The sequence below is a fragment of the Lepidothrix coronata genome, unplaced genomic scaffold (genome assembly GCF_001604755.1).
Source record: "Lepidothrix coronata isolate B3197 unplaced genomic scaffold, Lepidothrix_coronata-1.0 Scaffold258, whole genome shotgun sequence".
Taxonomy (NCBI): Eukaryota; Metazoa; Chordata; class Aves; order Passeriformes; family Pipridae; genus Lepidothrix; species Lepidothrix coronata.
Window position 1 is genome coordinate 570,009 of NW_016690438.1, and position 21,026 is coordinate 591,034.

At 38.7% G+C, this 21,026-nt stretch overlaps 1 protein-coding gene across 5 annotated transcripts in view; it reads left to right on the top strand.

Moving 5' to 3' along the window:
* Positions 1-21,026, top strand: part of PLCL2 (phospholipase C like 2) — a 124,026-nt gene that overhangs the window by 99,695 nt on the left and 3,305 nt on the right. For 4 of the 5 annotated variants that reach the window (XM_017835474.1, XM_017835477.1, XM_017835476.1 and 1 more), the window contains one exon: positions 6,201-7,466. In XM_017835474.1, the coding sequence (XP_017690963.1) occupies positions 6,201-6,380 (180 nt within the window). In that variant the 3' untranslated portion in view covers positions 6,381-7,466. Of the gene's footprint in view, positions 1-6,200; positions 7,467-21,026 lie in introns of those variants that run through there. The other variant, XR_001878157.1, reaches the window with a different exon arrangement.

The following is a 21,026-nucleotide window of genomic DNA, read 5'->3' on the forward strand; positions in this document are numbered from 1 at the left end:
GTTACTGTTTTAAAGGATTTAATTTTTCTTAATTTGAAACCATGTGGCCAAGTTTGTTATTAATAGAGTATGTTTGCGTTCAGCTGAAATATCTCCATCCAATTTGTGTATGTGCATCTGCACACATGCCCATTCTTATTCACCCCATATATGTACATAGAGATATTTGTTTAACTTCAAAACATCACTTAGAGTAAATATAGTCTGCTTTACTGAACTTTGTTGCCTGAGAGGTTTAGAGATTGTACAGTGTTAGAATATTCATCTCTTTCAAATATGCAGTTTGCAAGATCATTTGCTAGTAATTTATTGTTATTACTGAGACTGATAGCATTCATATTTTCTAAACATAGATAATCACATTTTCTGCCAGAAAGTACGCAGTTAAAGAAAGAAAATTACTCCAACTGCTGTTGCAGCAGAGTCCTACAAATAACCTATTGTAAAAATTTATGGACTTGTGTGGCATAGCAAAACTTTGAGGAAAAACCCTCTATAGGCTCAGAATTTGAGATGCCCATAGGAAGAACGTAACAGCATCTGTAAATCAGTCTTTGCAAAAAAGTGCTGTTCTAAACACAAAGAGAAAGTTCAATGGAAGTACTCAGAATGAAAGTGGGACTCCTAACTTCGCCATTTGTTAGATGTTCTTTTTTGGCTATGAGTTTTTAGACAAGTCACATTAGACAACATGAATTACTTTCTCTTGAAAGAAATCCCAAGGCATGCAGTTCATGACATCTGTTATCTCTGTAATAACATTGGTTCTGCACCTACACTATTTTTAAAAACGTATTTATAAATGGAACATTCAAGGCACTTACAGGACTGCAACTTCTTACATTTTTTTAAATCATCTGAATTTTTTCAACCAAATCTCCAAGTGGATTCAGGCAGCCACAAAGCACTCATAAAGCCTCTCATAGCTGCTGCCTAGTCCTGTAGGTCCTTGGAAGATTTCCCACAACCCAGTTCTATTTAAATATCTGAAGCTACTAGTCTCTTGAAGTTGCTGGACTGATGGGATTTTGGCTCCTAACTAAAGCTTTATTTAAAAGTTAGGCAGTTTTAATTCCTTTATGTCCTCATTCCAAAACTGCACTCAGAGCATGTCAGCTGGGCATGGAACACTGTAGTATGTCCTAGAAATATAGAATCATAGGATGGCTTGGATTGGAAGGGACCTTAAAGTTCATCTATCTAGTTCCAACCCTCTGCCCTGGGCAGGAACACCTTCCGCTAGACCAGGTTGCTCAAAGAAATGTCCCATTGTACCAAGCAGCCACTGCTCAGAGGAACACTTGGAGAAAGGGGTATGGGCTTCTTACATTTCCTTATAAGAGCTTTGGGTTCCAGAACCTGAGCCAAAGCCCAGTTGTTAATGATAGAGTTTCTTGGGATTTTTTGGGGGAAAGGGTGTTCATGCAGTTATTTCAAATGTCATCTCTACAGTTTTACTTTCATGTTCCCACACCCAGTGAAGAACCAGTTAAGCAAAAATCATGAGTGAATACATAACAGCTTATAAAGATAGCTGTACTGAGACATTACAGTCGATCGTATATCCAATTGACTCTGAAGTCCTACCTCATTTCATAGGTATGAGAACTAATAGGAATTATTTTGGTTTTGTTTTTAGTTAACTTTAAGGAGCTATGATATAAAAACATTGCCTCTTACCCAGAAGTTCCAAAACAAAAAAAAATGTTTTTAATGATGATTTTAAAAAAAATCAAACCAGACTAGTTGACAGGCATATTGGGACAGAGTGGTATGAAGGATATTGAATTGGATTTCCACAGTAATCCATATCCTTTATTATTCTTGTTTATAAAAAGGTTTTAACTGAGTATCAGTTTTGTTCTTTGATCTTTTTTAAGGTCGTTTTCATGTCTGCCTAAAAACCAACTTGCTGCTTGATTCTTCCTTCTGAAGCTTGCAAACATCAATACATGAAATAGATGCTATTCAAATGATGTAGTGCTCAGTTGTTAGTGAATTTTAACCATGGGGAAGGAAAGGGAGCAGTGATTGTCATTTGCTGTAGTGAGGAGAGTGCTCTGTACTTGTGATGTGCAAGGCCTGGATCGGTCCCACTCCCGGGTGGGAATTACCACAAACTGCCTGTTAACCACAGTGCTGGGAGTAAATTCAAGTTTTGAGGGATGTTTGCCAGACAACACTAAGGGCTAAATTAATTTACCTTTTGACTTAATCTGAGATGAAAGTCTGACAAAGACAACCTTACCACATAGTGAGAAACATATGGGTTTGGTCCTGCAGCTGCTCCAGATTCCAGCATTGAATTCTCTGCACGAACTAGCTTTGTTTCTTTGAATGTGGGTTTTTTGGTACTCCCTTAAGATAAACTTTGAGCTGGTGGTTTCTTTTATTGACTTTACAATATGCATTTTATCACAGCAAGTTGCTACAGTCACTTGGAACTGATAAGGAGGTGAGTAGTCTACTACTCTGAGGTGAGTAGTCGACTACTCTGAGTAGTCCATAAGTCTGAGAGGTTGCTGTGTTCCAATTTGTAGTCAACTGACATTGCTATTAACTTGCCTTTTGAGTCAATAGCACCTACTGTGAAAATCAGGATGCATAGAATATAAAGAATTGAAACTGGATCTTGACAACCCTTGGACAAGAGACATTTGATACATAACTAGAAGAAAGGTCTTTGAGTTCATTTGAGTGCATGGAGGCAAATTTTTCAGATTTGGATGACTTTTTAACTTTTCTGCCTTTCAGAAGTATTGTATTACTTTTTACAGTGTTCACTGTGAGTACAACTTGAATTTTTAAGATGCATGCTGTTTTCTTTCCCCAGCATATGGCTTCATGATGGTATATCAACAGAACTAGGCACTTTGTAACAATTGCACAGACCTCTCTCACTTGAGCTTGTGGCATATTTGGTAGCAGTGGTTGGCTCTTGTTTTATCTTGAGATCAAGACATACCAGCAGATAATGACAACACAGTTGGTTTCACAAACACCTGGTCTAAACTTGATATCACTTGGCTGAATGTGTTTAGTCTGACCACTTCTTCTGCAATAATGCAGCCCTTTATCCCAGATTCTCTTTTGTCTACAAAGTTCTTGTTCCCTGGTCAGTATTGTCCGGGCACTCACAGTTCCCTGCTGAAAATCCAGCCACTCCTTCTAACTCTTGACTTCCTACTTCTCTTCTTGCCTCCCTCCTCTATTCTGTTCCCACTTGGTGCCTAATTCTCTCTTCTGTCAGTTTTTCCCATTGCCTTCCAGTTCATATTGCTCTCTCGTCGCCACCACTAGAGATCCTTCTTGGTAAGCGTTACTTTCCATTTTCTTATCACCTTACTTGATTATATTCTGCAGTCTTCTCCCTGCTCTGTGTTTTTGTTTGTTTTTCTTTGTCACCAGCTTTTATTCTCATTACCAAGCTCTCTCACTTTTTTTGAGTTATTAGTCCTTCAGCTTATCTATAATTTTTAGACTTCTTTCAACATGATGGATTTTGTCAATCTGTTTTCTTTCTGTATTCTAACCCCAAATGTTGCCTCAGTCTTTCTCTGCTCACCTGTGAGATCCAAATTCAGTGCTATTGCACTATGTGTTTCACAGTCTCCTCTTTCAGCAAGATCTGGTACCTACTTTGTATACTGCAGTCCAACTTTCCTTTCTGCAGTCCTAGGCTTCTTGCCAGGTCAGTCCCAGAGATCCCTCTTGCCCCCTCCTTCTCTCCATTCACCTTCTCTCCAGAGTCTCAGGCTCTTCCTTCCCCTCCTCTAGCCTGGCTTTTGGACTGCCTGCACTGGCAACCCAGTGTTGGTGGCTTCGAGAAGCCATCCAGGAAAAAAACAACTTTTTTCCTAGTGCACATTCATTATTCTGTGGGAATGGAATACGTATTGTCTTACCACATTGCTCTGTGTGTGCTGTGTCAAGAGATGAAGGATCATCAAAAATGGAAACCTAAGTGATTGCACTAACCACATTCAAAATCTGATTTTTGTTCATTAAAAGCTCGTAACTTGGATCCACTACTATGGGTCCTTGAAGTCATTTGAATTACAAGTCCCTACCCCAAGTGAGAGTTGGGAAGGAAGTACAGAAGATTGTTAAAAAAGTTCTGATGGCATTTTCCTGTCTTTATTCTCGGAGCTGAATGAACCATATGGATGAGGTTAAAGAATAATACTAAACAGAAATAATAATAAAATCTGCCAATGGCAAGAATCCTGGATAGAAAGTATCAGCTTAAGTAGTTCAAGTTTGGCAAGCATATAAGTAACTGAAAGCAGGGGGGGGTTAAATTGAGAAGTTTTGGGCAGCCTTATTAATAGACTGTTTGCTAGCAGCTCTGCCTATGATAAACAACTTGATTAAAGTTCCAGAACTATATTCTACTAATCCATGTAAAATAGAACTTGGGCTAGAAACAGATGCAATCCAGATATGACTCATTTAGAGTGCTGGAGTGTTTTAAATTAGCTTTTAGTTGTTTGTCAGTTTGGAAAAAAAGTGATTTTTTAAAAAAGTGCCTTGGTTTTTTTTAGAAGAAAATATTACTGAAGCATGTGCTGGGATTGGTGAACTCCTAGATTTTTTCCTTTCTAGTGATCAGAAAGGAAGACTTTGGCTATTATAGTCTTGGGTAAGGGAAGGGGGGCATTATTTCTTTGAAGGAAGCACTATTTGTTTTCAATTTGTGTGCCTCAGATGCGTAATTCTGCTTACTTCATAGGATAGTATTTATGTTCTGAGTTGCTAAAGAAGCATCAGAAGTATCACACCATGAGTGCACACATGTTTTTGACTGCCATTCTATCTATCCTCCTTTATTTTTAAAATCAAGATGTAAAGATGCATTTCAAACTTATTTGGCAGAGAAGGAGGGCCAGCATATCTCTAGAAGAGACATTAGCATCTTTTCAAGAGAAGTATCTGTCAGGAGCCAGAATTTACATAGGACAGACAGGCAAGAGTATCCCAACTGCAGGATACCTTATTGGACATTAGAGGTACTGGCAGTCTCAAGGAACTACAATCCCCAGTATTTTTGTTTGTTTGTTTGTTTGTTTGTGTGTGTGTGTGTTTCTCCCCTTCAGGTATTTTTGAAGCACTGTTGACTTTATTGTAAGCTGTGGAGTTTACAAGAGTGGAGTTCTCCTTTGGGAGCACAGACACAGCACAATCATTTTGGCCCATGCAGACTTTCTGCACATTTTTGAACTTTCCTGTGCCCCACAGTAAGCTCACCATGTGCTACAGCCGTGCTCATTCCCTGCCTGTGGGCAGGGTAGGCAGATCCAGCGGCGGGGAAGGCCATCCACAGACTGCTAGTGAGAGCTGTTGCTGTCAGAGGGCTTTAATTGATACAAAGAGGTGCAGTACTGTAGAACAGAGCCAAATCACCTCAGTGTGGGGCAATTTCTCTTACAGCTTTACTTATAACTTAATTGATATAAGGAGGAAGAGTGATGTGGTGCATAAGGATGTGGTTTAGCGGTGGACTTGGCAGCGTTATGTTAATGGTTGGAATCGATGTTCTTAAAGATCTTTTCCAACCTAAATGATTCTGTGATTCTAAACAGGGATAGTGATAGGAGACTGCAGGCAACTGAACTGCAGACAACTCTGTGAAGTCTTTGTCATCAATATCCTTTTTGTGTGTTACTCACAACCTGTATTTTCATATTTCATGCATTGACAAGCATTGGTCCTTTACCATCCTACCACAGAGTGAATCAGATTGCTAGGAAAAAAAAATCTCTAAGAATGAAAAAACCAGAAAAGCTTTAAATGGCTCCCTGAAGTATTAAGATCAGCCTTTATTTTCTTTATGCAGAAACATTTATAGTCACCAGGGATTAAAAGTATGGCATAGATTACTTTCTTGAAAACTGTTAGGCAGAAATTACCCCTGTCCTGCTGTTGATGCTACTGGTGGGCTTCAGAGAAAGCAAGCATCTCGATTCTTACTAACATCAAGTACTCTAATTTTGAGGGGTTTCCGTTTGGTTTGTGTAGGTTTTTTTCTTTCTTTTGTGTTTTTGGTTTTTTTTTGGTTGGTTGGTTTGTTGATTGTTTTGTTGTTGTTTTTTTTTTTTGAGAAGGGCAACTATAATTTTAACCTAAAACAAACAGAAGGGTCAAAAAGAAGGAAATCCTAGTATCAACTGTGTATTCCAACTCCATTTTGTTTCTTACAGGGACAAGCTGATCTTCTCAAATATGCTAAAAATGAAGCACTGGAGAATCTGAAACAAATCCATTATGCCACTCTTTCATGTGGACTCAATAAGCGAGGCACTGAAAATGCAGAAATCTCAAAGCCTCGTCGAAGTCTGGAGGTCATTCCTGAAAAAGCAGGTGATGAAAATGGAGAATGAGAGAAGGCTCTTCTCGTAATTTTGGAGTTTATAACTCTGTGACCAATTGTAGCTGCATAGGACATTTGCTTTGCACTTACTGTTGGAAAATATTTGGGATTTTTAAAGCACAACTGGAGAAGCTAATTACAATCTGTTGAAACTGTGAATGTATGTAGCAACTCTGCTTGTGAAGGCAATGACATTGTGTAACATGGAAATTACATTATTGGCCTAAATATAACAAATATATGTAAAAGATACTGTAATTCAGTAATTGCGTGCTGAAAAGTTCATTGTAGTGCCATTGGGAAATGAACATTTTTAAAATGAGATGTAATTAGCAGGAAATCAGTTGACAGAATTTGACAAGATGACTTGATTTTCAAACTAATTCAATGCACAGGTAGTTTCTTTCTTTGCACAATTTGTTAATTGTGCTAGTGAGATGTACTATTCTTTTGAAAATCAGGTCCAAAAAAGTGGAATCCACGTTTCACACTGTATGTGATTCAGCCGCTCAGATATTTGGGTTTGAGGTGATATTGATTTTATTGTTGAGCCATAAATGAAAATGAGAATGTAATTAGACAGTGATCACTGACTTCAGTGCACTATTGGAGAGCCATTATGTAAAAGGAAAATGTGCAATCAATCTGATAGCCTATGTCAGAAGAAGATACATACCTATTTTGCCTAAGATCTTCTGCAAATGTGTGTAGATAATGTGACCAAATTGCAAGTAAAATGATGTAAATAGTTTTTCATTTTGTGAAGTGAAGTGCTCATATTAAAAAGAGTTTTATGAGATTGCTCTCAAACAAGTAAAGCTTTTAACTAAATTTTAACTTTTTTATTTTTTGAGTATTTTCTTCCTTACAGAATAGGTGATATCTCTATAAGCAGGTTTGTCAAAAAAATAAATCAATTGCTGTTCTGGTTCTGTTTTGGTTTTCTGAAAACATTAGATAAAGATATTGTAGCTGATATGCTCATTGTAAAATGACTATACCAACTTAGAGTGTTCTCTTCCTGTTTCTGATTTAACAATAAAATGGACTATATAATTACAGAAGCTAATAAATTTGAAGAAAAACAAGCAAAATCCTACATAGATGAAAATGCAGTTTTTGTTCAGTTATGGGGAAAAAAGGGGAAGATGGTGATGTCTATTTAAAAGCATTTTTTTAATTAGAGGTCTTCAAGAAATGCATTCTACATGTTTTTTTTTCTTTTTTAACCAGTTCAAGATGCTCTTTCTGCATTGAGACTGTAATGAACATCTACATATGTATAACATCCTGTAAAAGTCAATAGAGCTCTGAACAAGAACATTGCTATACTTGCACTTCATCTGAATTATTAGAGACTTAATTTATTTTCTAGTTATTATAAAATTAAAGCAGGGACAGAATGGGATGAAAACAGTTTGCACAGTAAATGTCACATCTTGAGCCTGCACTTTTAAATGTCAAACTCTATGGGTTAGGAGCAGTTTTAGAAGGTGCTAAGCTCTTTCAGTGTCTAGTTACAGATTGTGTGCCTTAATATTATGATCTTGCCAGGAGCAAGTTCTATTCTGTGTTGTACAAAATGAAACATTTAGCCTGTGGTAAACACCTGCAGGTATTGCTTTTTAGGCAGTCCTTTTCTATGTTTGCAGCTGGAAGTCTTCTCATTGTACCTGGAAGTCTTCTGATTGAACCTGAAGTTGATGGGAAGCAACATGAAACTCACGGTTGCTAACTGTATTCTGAGCTGATGTGAAATTAGTCTTCCAGAGCCAAATCTATCACAGCTAAATCTGATTTATCTGCAGAAAAATAACTGTGTTACATCAAGGTTCATCTGTGCCATAAATATACAGTCAGTTTCAGTTCATCAGAAAGCCCAAAACCTAGGCTGTTGGAATTTTAGTTCTGACTTCTAGTCCTAATTGATGGAGACTGTGGAAAAATGTCATCACAATTAGCATTATGCTTCAGAGAGGCCTAAAAGCCAGTAAGGTTCCATTTGCAGGCCTGCCCTACCACTGTTTGCATGACATTTAAGGAATGAAATCATTTATATCACATTACCCTTTTCTGTAGAGTCTCTTCCTACAACCAGGTTATCAGAACCAATACTTGGGTATTCTTAGCATTTATGTATTTCTCTTTAGCACACTATAACCTGAAAAGAGGTGAGGGAACACTGAAAGCATTCAACACAGTTTGGTGCTTTTTTTCTTGGTTTTAAGGCAAAAAATAGTTAAGTGAAGAATGAGTATCATATACACTAGGTCTGAGAGATTTTGTATGTTCAACTCTACAATATATGTAACTCTGCTTACTCTGATCCCATTCTATCTTGTTAGAATTACAATTGATACATAGTTTTGCTTTAAAAAAATTAAAATACATCCATTTAGCTAAGTGACACTTTAAATATGTTGGGATTTGAGTTTAGTGCTGATTCCTTAAAATGGAGGTCAGTTTCATGCATTATTGATGCTCAGTCGAAATCTGTGTGTACCATAAAGTCTTAAAATGAGCTGAGTCAAGCAGATACTCTGAAAGGTGATGTGCAGCTAAAAAGCCTTCAGGGAGTTTACATGTTGCATGTAAAAGAGTTCAGGGTAAACACCTGCAAGCAAAGTATCTGACTCTATTGGTAACCTAGTGATAATTTCAAACCCAGATGTATTAGTATATTTTTCTCAGTTGTATTTTCTTAAAGCGTTCTTTGCATCCATATTATCAGTCCATTTTTTTTTACAATGTTTATTTTAGGTTATATAGAAAGAAGCACCCAATATCCAGTGAAGTATTCCAAATAACATTATTCATAGGTTGACTTTACAGTTTTTCAAGGCCTTTATTTTTTTAAATAAACTGTAATACAGTTTAACTGTTTACATAGTTTTTAACTATGGAGGATGGAGGCAAAATACAAGTGACTATTTATCTGAATGCCTTTTTTGCTTTTGTTTGGCTCCAATAAACAGTGAGTGAGTATGGGTATATGTAGAGACCTAAGTCAGCATATTGCTTAATTTAAAAGAAAATGCTACTTGGGAAAGGAGAAGTTCACATACAGTTTAACCATGTAGAAAATTCTTTTTTTAAACATGAGGAAAAGGAGGAACACTGCCTGTTTGAAAAAGGAGCATCTCTCTAAAATGTCATCTGCGTTCTTCCTGCCTAAACTTCGCTCCTCATTGGTTTTGTGTGGTGTGGTACACAGCAGCCATTGGATATTTACTCACAGAGCCCAGGACTATGCCTTCCATCCTCTGAACACACCCACCAGCTATAGAGGACAACTCTGTTCTCTAGGAATTCCTCCAGCAGCAGTTACTGAAGGGCACTTCTGAGTCTGTTGATGCCACCAAAACAGCAAAAGCCTTCAAAGCAGAACTGGGGATCATTCTCTACTGATGAAACTTTGTGCTGTCAATGGTAGTCTTCACTCAAGTCAGTAGGACTGAGATTGAAGTACAGTGTTGCAAAATTTCCCCTTTATCTCAGGTCCTTTTTTCTTTACCTTCTCTTCACGCTCTTACATTGATGCTACGAAGACTACTAGAATGGTGCCCTGCACAGTTTCACAAGTAGACATGGTGAAAGATGCTGCATGAGTCAGCCTTTTTTTCATCTACTTTGTACAACACAGGAATATTTTTATAAGGTTCCGTGGCTGGTTACTGTATTCACTTTTTCCTGTTTTGAAGTTGAAGCATGAGAGAGAGATGATTCAGAGTTGCCAGCATGAAAAATGGAAGTGAGTTCCAAAAATTTTAACACTGGTCTGCTAATCAAATAAAATATGCTGAAAGGAACCAATCCTTCACTCTTGCAGTACTTGAGTATCCCTTCCATTTGTATGATTTCCTAGTTTTCTGTTGCATGGATGTTATAAGTAATGCCGATTTCTTCTTGCTATATGCATTGTTTGTTGCACATATCAAGGAAACTCCTGAATGTCCTGTGCACAGCGTAATAATCGTGCGTTAGGGCTTGGCCTACCTAGGTTTGCACTTCTGTTAACTGAAGGTTAAAAATTAATATAGAGTGTTATTTGCAAGACAGGGGATCATACAGCCATATTCATGGCACAGTATGCTCTTGCAATGGCATGTTCTTCACTGTGAAGTCATTTTATCCTTATATAGCTAACAGAGTGCTGCTGCCACAGGATGACTAGCCCATGGGGTTTTGATACTATGAACAAAATTCTGAAAGTGGTGACAATCACTAGCTAGCTTTTTTTGACTGTAATGGGTGTAGGACTTCACCACAATTTTGTCTTTTTCTATTCACACCTACTCACTGTGACCAAGCTTTCTAAATGGAGTATTTAACAACTCGATTTAAAGATTAATAGATCTGCATGTATCCTATAATGACCTTCAGTCTTTTGAACTCCAGTAAACACTTAAACCCTCCACAGTTCTTAGCACTCCCTAATTCCTTTTGCTGTCCGTTATGAAAGCAGCTGTGGGACAGGTCAGTCTGATAATTTTTGAAACTAACCCATGTGATGTTCTTTATTCATTGCAACTTATTTGTTCTCAGTAAGAAAAAGGCAGTAAAACTCTTGAGGTTTTCTAGTTGTTTCTGTTTCTGGATGCTATTAAACTTCCTGACTCATCACCTCTGTTCTCTGAGGGGCTGTGGAAAGACGGGACAGTAAAAAGCTCAGCAGAAAGATTAGAAACAGGACTTCGTATACAAGAGCTACAACAAGTCGTCACAGGCTTTGGGGAACATGCATTGTAGTCAACCAAGTTGGAAAGGCACTTAAGGACTGAAATGCAGCAGTGAGAAGGAGAAAGACAAGCAAAATTGGATGTAAAAAAAAAAAATTAACCCAGGAGTATAGGTAACCAGAGGATGGTGTGGTCCCAGTGCCATCCTGCTGGATCCCTAATGCTTCCCATTGGTTACTGGTACTTTGGAACAAAAGATAATGTTTCTTTCCTCTACAATATCATCTAGCGTGGCAAAGAGAGCAGCGATGCTGGGAGAGTGGTCACATACAAATGCCAAACTCTTAATTTCTCTTTTTGGGCCCAGCTGTATATGCTGCTTTGGCCTTCATACCTTTGCCACTTGAACTCCTAGTGCCACTTTCCCCTTAGTGCCACTTTGGCACACCAGAGTCGAGAGGAAGGAGGGGGTGTATGTGTGATCAGGAGGAGAGCATTTGAGAGGCAGCGTGGGAGGGTGGTATGAAAGGAGGCAGCTTGAGCTGGAGTGGGCGTAGCACAACCAAATAGTGATTCATCTGTCATGAACCTCTCCTGTTTGTCAAGAGCAATTCAGCCTCGCTAAGCCACCTGCAGTCTGTAGAAGAGCTTTCTGAATGAGCTTGGATGTTTTATTAGTAATCTGTTTTCCATGGAGATGAATGTGGAGGAGTAGAGAGTCTTCTCGGCTGGATGCAGCACTGGCCTGTGCACTGGTGACCGTCTGGGAGAAGAAAGCAGTAGGGCCAGGAAACAGAGCACAGGAACTCAAAGACCTGGGCTTTGTTCTCTGGCCCTCAGCTTCCTCCATCGATAAATTGGAGGAAGTGACACCTACCACTTTTTGAAGTAGCAGAAGAAACATACTGTGTAATGGCAGAAAAAAATAACCCCCGCAGAAGGTGGCTAGGAGTGAATAAACTGACATATAAATAAATAGTGCTTCGTGACAAGGCAGCGCTCTGTGAATGCCATGTACATTAGGTTTCACTAGATACTGTTTTACAAAGTGCACTGATGCCTACATAGTTTTTCAATGGCATGTACTTAGCAGGCATTCTTAAATGTGCTACTGATTGGTGAAGAGGGTATTGAAATAGAAATCCTATCAGTTGATTATAAACTACAAAATACAAATCCTATCAGTTGATTACAAACTAATCATGTCTGTGTGGGGTCCCAGGTCCTGGGGAGTTCCAATATTTTTATTGTCTATTAAGAGAGTAAAAGAAAAATTTGTTATACTCTATAGACTTTACGCTGTGGCTCACAGCATGAAGCACTTCTTTTATTCTCAGACATTATTTTATGGATCAAAAAAATCCCTCACAGAAATCTTAGAAAAAGCCTTAGGATTCAGCTGTCCCTGTTCTGAATTCCAGAACTGATGATAACTACTGTGATTTTTATATGTCCTTAGCCAAATAATAATTAAATTTTTCAAGTATGAATATGTAACAAAATATCTTTTTATATATTGTACTGGTTCTGATACTTGTGCCAGGATTACTGGGAAAAGACAATTTCTTTGGATGGAGAAATAAGGATCATGTCTTAGACCAGGAATCTGTAATTGTGGAGGTGGGTGGGGAGCTTCCCAGGGGAGTAATGGTTGTCACTGTGTTTCAGAGAGTCCCATGCGTGTGTCAGGGAGCAGACAGCAAGCAGGACTGGAAACAGCATTCCTGAACATCATTCTCCAGGGTACAATATTTTGTGCTTACTTTTATTGGCACACAGTTTTACAGAACTATACACTTTACTCTTCATGACCTTTTGGGGTTTTTTTTAAGCCTTGATTCACAATCAGTATTCGAAGTTTATTTGCTTGGAGATTGTTGCATTGATTTGCTGAGTATTTTTCCACCACTCTTTCCAACATGGTTTTAGCAGTAAATAGCTCACAAATAGTAAGAGCCAGAATGTGTGAAGAGCACTAGTGATGTCAGGACTGTGACAACATGTGATTCCGGACTGAAAATTTGGTCACTATAATGTTAGCCCAGGAGGGGGAAGTGGCAGCTGTTACAAGATTAAGGACAGAACTGGTTATAAGAGGTAGGATAGAATCAGTCCTGGAAGAGCAATCAGCTACTAAATCTAGGTCCTTCCACTCCCCTGTGTCACAGCCAAGACTTCTCAGACATGACAGTTCAAGATAAAAACTCAATTTTGTATTAGAGATAATTCTCTGTAAGTGATGATCTGTCACATGTGATGGAGCACTCTGACAGCATCTCCCCAGAAGAATTCTAGCGAAAGAAAAATGGCATTTTCTACCTACATTAAATATCTGCCACAGCTCAAAGCCCAGAGGAAAACTACAAGAACAATAATTAAATATGAACAAAGTGTTTGAAGCTAATCAGTGATACGCCTTACCATAGCCACATTACCAAATGTAGAGTGATCCTAGGATTAGGGCCCTGAAAAGATGAAGTGCACCTGTACTGATGCAGAGATGCAGAGAACTGATGGGAGCACTATACACTCTAAAATCAATCACCTCCACATTTTTCATAATCCACATAGAAAAAGACAACCTTGATCCAGTTTCCAAGCAGTGCTATATTTGTCATGTACTTACTTTCTTGTACAGAAACAAACTAGAAAGATAGTTAATAAATAGCACTGTAATAAGCAATGCTGGAATTGCAGCTTTTGCAAGCTGCCTAAGTATATAACATCCGAATGACGTCAGTGCAATTCCCCCAAGTGCTAAATCTCTCTGAAAATCAGACCCTCACATTTAAGATTCTGTTCATAGACTATTCATTAGAAGAGCCAGATTAAAATTATCTTATGATCTGTGCTGCAAGTAATAGTACCTATAACACTATAAGCATGGCTATATTAGATATTAAAATGTTACTGTTTCAAATATAGGTGAAGTAGGTAAATGGTGAAACACATTAATGAAATAAAAGGCTGCAAAATACTGAAATCCACCCAGGATTTCTCTTTATAGTGGCTAGTAGTCAAAGCCACAGGTTCCATTGAGGCCAACTTTGCAAGCTCAAGAGGAATACCTTACAATTCATACAGAATCACAGAGTTCTAGTGTGTTGCACTAAATGAAGAATGATTAGACGTCATGCATGAGGGCCCTAAATAATCTCTATTTCATCATATTTGAGAGAACTTTAAGCTATCTCCTGAAACAACTGGTACAAGTCAATGGCCAATGCCTGCTGCTACAGGAGATCTTCTGTTTTCCATAGATATTTCTGGTTTATGTTTAGTGCACAACTTATAAGGAACATTATTGTACCATAAACATGTTAAAAACAAGCCTCCCCCTCCAGCATTAGTGACAGTAGGAAGGACAAGACACAGATTTCAGACCTGTTCAGAACCACATGATAACACTGAGTCCCACAAGCCCTAACTATATACTGGGATTCAGAAACCAGGTTGTGTATCCAAAAGAATTTCCCAATTGTGTAGCAGAAGCTCCATGAAATACCTGACATCAAGAGAGGTCTAGCTTATCGTGGCTGCAACATAAAACTGGAGAGCCAATTTGAAAGGCAGGGGACAACAGCAGTGAAAGACACCCAGTTGGGGGCATCCAGGTCTGCTTTCAAACTCCTCATTGTATTTGTCAGCTCAGTGTGAATCTCTGAATCCATTTTTCTTGCTTAGACCTGTGACATTTCTGCTGTTCGCCACAGGCTACCTATAATAGAAAAGTCCCTTCTGAACCTTTCTTCTCACTGTCAGTCAACAGTACGTATCAAGTGGCTTGTACTATCTTCCAATAGAATAAAAACAAGTGATGTTTGGAAATGCAAAGAACAAGATTAAAAATATTCTTATTTTTATACATAGTGATATTTATATTTATAGTGATTCTATAGGAATATAGTAAAAGAAACAGAAAAGGATGAGAGCTATCCTAATCATCCATCTGCAGTGTGATGTGGCATGTTCATAGCTTAGACTTAGCTATGGTTTAGGGAGAGACAGAACCTAAATGGAACTTTATCACATTCCAAGTCTTCCCAGCCAAAATCAACAGCTGGAAACAGATAAGAATATGTTGCCAAAATTAGGCAACAGCTATGGCCTGGGTCATTTCTAGCTGTTTCAGACTGAGTATGGAAAAAAAAATGAATCCTTTTGCAGTAATTGGTGCTGCTACTGTACTTATCCCCAATTTTCTGAACTGTCAAGCCTCATTTCTTCTCTTATGTAGATTGACAGTCCTCTCCATAGTAATTCTCATTATGGTTTGAAGGACACCATGGCCTAGTTTTCTGGGGTAAGCACTGAACGAGGGAAACATAGTCTGCTATTACATTGTCCATGGTGTCCTGTAATGCTGATAGTGATAATGGGTTCCTTCTCATACAGTGGCAATTTGCTAGACAGGAGGATTGACAGAGCTGTAATTCGTCAGGCACAGGCTTGGGTGTAATAGACTGTGGCAAGGTGGCAAGTGTCCCAGTGTATATGAACTGAGCTGAAAGAAACAGGGGGATTTCAAAGGTCCTGCCGCTGTTTTCCTGTATTTTGGTGCGGCCACAGGATACAGAGGGAGAGGATAGGTTGCTGAAGAGAGGAGACACTTCCACTAAACCATGCAGTGAAAGGTAGGGTTTTCTCTGTGCTTGTCAGTGCTCCTCTGAAACAATATCCTTCATTGAATTGTATTAATTCTTTACCAATTCAATATGAAAAAGGTTATGTTTCCACCATGCCTCTTGTTCTTTAATTAGATTTCTCTGTTATTGATGCCCTCATAATAAAGGTTATGTTTGAATGGAATTTATACACTTACATGACATTTAAAACTGCACAGTAACAGTGTGTGAAGTCATTGCATGCAAAAGTGCTATTAACTGCATGTCAGCATCCAATAAAGTCTCTGCACATTTAATCCTTTTTTAAGATCTTGAAGCTTATCTGATGTTGTGACATTTTATGGCATTTAAATGTCTCATCAGTAGGACTTTGTTCTTCTCCTCATACACACAACTCTTCTAAGAATGAAAGAGTTCTAATGTTGCAAATGAAGCAGGGAAGATGACAAAATAGGATAGATCACCAGCTATTTCTCAAGTAAATTGTTGTAGTCAGTTGAACTACAAACACAAGCTGAAAGTTTGGACTTTTCCAGTGGTTTGAAGCCTGCTGAGGTGATATGGAGTTGGAAGGATGCTTATGCTGAAAATAAAGTTAGATTCAAATTCAGCTGGAAGGCCTAAAGGGAAAAAATATAAAACCCTAGTCAAAGATGAATTACCATGTACTGGATGATCAACTGTGAAACAGTTCTCAAAAGCTTCAAACTGCCAACTGGTTTCAGACACAATATGAGGGGTTTGTAAAATGAAACCTGACACAAGTGAAAACAGACTGAGAAATGTAGTGTGCTTATTTTATTAACTATTTCCCCTGCAGTGCTTCAAACTCTAATGTCACAGCAGTGGGCAGGCAGGCAATCAGCCCAACCTCTCACCCCCCTCAGCACAGCAGCTGCCTTTGCATCCAACACACACACGGAGTGACCAAGCAGAGAGCAGGGCAGGACAGTTGTCAGGTCTTTCCCCTTTGGTAACTCAGTAAAGTGGGGATCAGGCACTTTGCAAGTTGTTATTTTCTCACATGCTCCACCTTAGGTACGAATGCACTCCCCACCAACGCAACAGTTTTAGGCTTAATGTTGTCAACAGCCCACCACATGCGTGTACCCTGTGTTCCACTGGGCCTTGTACACTCTCAGGTAAGAATGTGACCAACCACGACTGTGCATCCATCCTGCCCTTCACCTTGACCACATAGACAGACAGAGAGGACTCAGCAAACAAGGAGCTGTTAATAGAAAGGGCAGTGAATCTGAAAGAGTTGCAGCAATGGCTGTCTTTGTTACTTATGTGCTTTCCTTGGGCTTGCTCTGCCAAGCAGGATGTTGATGCACAGCACTGATGAAGGAAGAGGATTTTGAGTCTTGCTGGAGCATTAGATAGAAAGAGCTGCCCTAACTAAAGGAGCTTCTAATATATAAATCAGATGACATAACAGCATCACACAGGTATGAGCAGACCTTGTGATGGGTTTGGCACATATCACATGCATCAGAGGCATTTTGAGGTGAAATCCAGTATGGCCTCTTCCTAGTTTCAGTGTCTAAGTCAGCTCATTGCAGAGCTGTGTGTCTCCGGAGACCCATATCAAATGCTTACGTTGGGGATGGCTTTACTACTTGTTCTGTTACTGACCCAGGAAAACTCTGAAATCAAATGGCAATGTCTTGAAAAGAGTGGCCAAGACTCTTCTAAGAAGTATAATTTCATCTTTTTCCAAGTAGCATAAAGTTTGTGCTTGCTGAGCTCAACTTCCAAATTGCTTCCCTGAGGAAGAAAATCACACATAGAGGAAGAGTTGTATAGTGCCTGGAATAGAGAGGAGAAATGAGGTCTCAGGGGTGTTTGGAGACTAAGCTTAGGCTGGCCTGGCCTGGAATATTTTGAGAGAGAATATGTTTTTGTAGACCTCAAACCATACTGTGGTCTTGAGCCCAGCTGAACACATGACTAAGTGTCCGTGAGACTGCCAGGTGTGCTGGCATCCTGGGATTTGGCAGGAAGGCTCTGTGTGGTTTATGTGTAACATGTTACTTGAGGTACACCACAATCTATTTATGGCTACCCTGTGGCAGAGCTATGGATTTTCTCCCTGAGGATACTCCAGCAAAACTAAACCACTTCCATGCTGAGAGATCTCATGTGCTATTTATAAGGGACTCAGCTCCAGGTGAGCAAGAGCTGGGCCAGATGGGTGTCATCACTGCTGTTGGGAATGGCTATATGTAGACCAAAATTCTCAAAGTAGAGCATCACCACTAAAAATCAAGGTTTTGTTGGGCTACACCTCTGGGGCCCCATCTTTGAAATTGTCAGTCATGATGCAAATAATCATCATATGTCTTCCCTGGGGTACTTTACTCATATAAAGCATCCTGACTTCAGCCACTGACAGCTATTTATATTCTAATTTCTCCACATATTTTGTGTAAATATTAGTGTGTGGTCCAGGCTGAGGTTGTTTCTAAATTTATCTCAGTTGGTTTGCCTGCCCCTATTCATAACACGCTTGCCTCCTTTCCTGAAAGTTGCCACGAGGCTAAATTTATAATCTCACCAGCCACTGCTTACTCTGTACTTCTGCAAAAAATGAAAGAAAAAAATCACAGCTCCATCTCCTCAGCATGAGGGGATGCTGCTGTGCAGGCTTAAGTTGATCTCAGATCCATTTTACTGAAAATTTATGGCAAATACATGAGAAAAAGAGGTATTCAGTAATTTAGGTTGAACCACTTCAGATAATTTAGTCTGCCTAATACCACATTATAAGCACCAGTTCACCTAGTGTCTCCTATCTGGATTCTTCACCTGCACCAGTTCTTTAAATCCACATCCCTTCCTAAGAGCTATGAAATGATGAAAATTAAAAATTAAACAATTTTTGTAGGTTACGTTTTTCAAAGGCTATATTTTCTCATGGTAGGACTTCCACTTTATTTCTAGTTTGAGTTTGTCTACCTTGAGCTTTCACTCATTCACCAGATAACAGATCCCATTATAATCAGAAATCTTTCCTGTGGTCCAATCATGATGAAACAGATATTATGTATCAGATCGAAGTATCTCACTGCAGTGCATTGTCAATGGCTCAAGTCAGTCTTTTGACTTCCTTATTAATCCTTTTTGATCTCTCAGCATGAATTCTGATGTTGACACTACGAAAACATATTCAGGAATGACAGAGACACAGTCCCTGCTAGTGATATGTCACGAGATCCCATTGCTAGTCACAGGTTTTTTCTTTCCTAAATGTAGGAAATTTCCTTTTAATGCAGTCATACAGTCAGGTGATGCAAATCCATCTGAACAAATGTTTTCACCTCACTTTTAGTTACACTCCAGTTATGTGTCCTCTGTAAATGGAATCTTTAATTATATTGTTTTTCAGATCAGTATAAAGAAAGTAACCATCAGGCACTACATGGCACTCAGCTAGAAATGCTTCCTCTGGGTGGTGTCTTTCCAGTAAAATTAACTACATATTAATACCATTAAACTAATCTTAGATAGTTTAAATTAGTTAAAAATCAAAATATCAGTCATGACATGGAGCATTTCTGTACAAAATTATCAAGTTACAATTACATCAAATAAGAAGTTAAGCTTACTTGACATTTTGCTTAGTAAAATAATTTTAATTGAAATTTAGTAAGTTGTCATCCTTTGTTTCCCCCTCCCCCCACACCGCTCTGGCCCAATTAACTGGTATAAATAATGTATTATGCTTTTTTTTTTTCAGGATTGCACAGCTAATGTAGTTTCCGTCTTTACTCCTTTGGAGTACTACACATCTTCTGACTTTTCTGTTCCGGGAACTTTCTCAGCTTACCACGCTTAGTTAGGAACAAAGTCAAAGGTTCAGACAGTTTCTGAACAATTTTTTAATATGTCTACATGAAAATAGGGATCCAAATCCATCCTTTTTACTTAGCGGCTACCACTCCTTTAACAATAAACATTTAGTTGAAGTAATGTTGTACAACTTTGAAACATCTGATTGACACAGTAAGAGCAGATGGCATCTTCAGTGTGAAACAGGAGTTTATGCTCAATAAACAAAGCACGGACCAGGGCTTGGGTTTTGCTGCTGAACATCATGTGAGTGTTGATGCTCCTTGAGCAGGAAATATGAAACAAAACATTGACTCACTTTAGTGTCTACTTCAAACCCACAAAACATTATTCTTTGAGTCTCACACGTCTCAGGCTTGGCAAGACTATCAATTTAAGTACTTCTTTCTTTTTTTTAATTTTTTTTCCGAAGAAATTGGTAAAGCTTGTGCTTGCAGAGGACTATTATGCTGAGAAACCTGACACAGCCACCCCTACCTCCTACCTCCTGCCTCGCCTACCTCCCTTTACAGCACCTCTCTACTAGTTTAAGGATAGATTCACTGTACTGAAACACTACCTCTTGGAAGAATAGCAGCAAGCAATTCTAAGTTGCATTCATTGAAAGTATACATTAAAAAAAAAAAGAGAAACTTTTTAAGCTTTTTTTTGCACATTTCAGGATAGACAAGAAAACGAATTTTCAACCATCAAAGCACAGCAGTTACCAGCTACTATTTAATGAGTGGCAGGTTTCATTCAGACTAATGTACACTTTTTTTCCCTTTTTTATTTTCCCCCCTTCCTTTCTGGCACTGAAATATAGAGCCAGACTCTTTATGATAACTCTGTTTTGCTAATTAATCTAATTAAATGCTTTATGTAATTTTGCAGAGTAGAGAAAGCTATTCAAGATTGTCATCATTAGGTTAAAGAGCTGACAATTGATGGAGATAATTTTTTCTTAACAGGCTGTAACCTTTCTGCTGGCAACCTCCGCCCCCCAGGGGAGTTCTTCAATTAAATCAATAACGCTTGTGGGGAGAAAGAACTTTGCTTTTTAAGAATCATGTAAACAAATTTTCAGCAGCTTCTCATTGCTTTGCTCGAGAAGAAGAGCAGCAGCTGTTTATCAATACCTGCTGTGCTCAGGTTTGACAAGCTTGCATTTGAGAATAGCAGCTACTGCCTAGCTATGGTGCAGGTTGAGAAGTAGGGGTTTTGAAGGTGTCATGTGGGGTCTAGAGAAACCTTGGCAAAATAAAATAGTTTCTGGATCGGGTAAATGTCAGAACTTGGAGTGGTTCCTAGGCAGGCTAGGGAAATGAACTTTAAACTGCTGGTGTGTTTGTTACTGTTTGGATACAAGAAGGCCTGACAAGAAGATAAATGTAACTGGATGAAGAGGTGGAGAAAGCTTATCATCATGACTTTTGCCAGCCTTAAAGCTTTAAGAAGCAGAACTTGTTGGGATATTTTTGTTGTGGTGGTTTTTTGTGTTTGTTTGGTTGTTGTTTT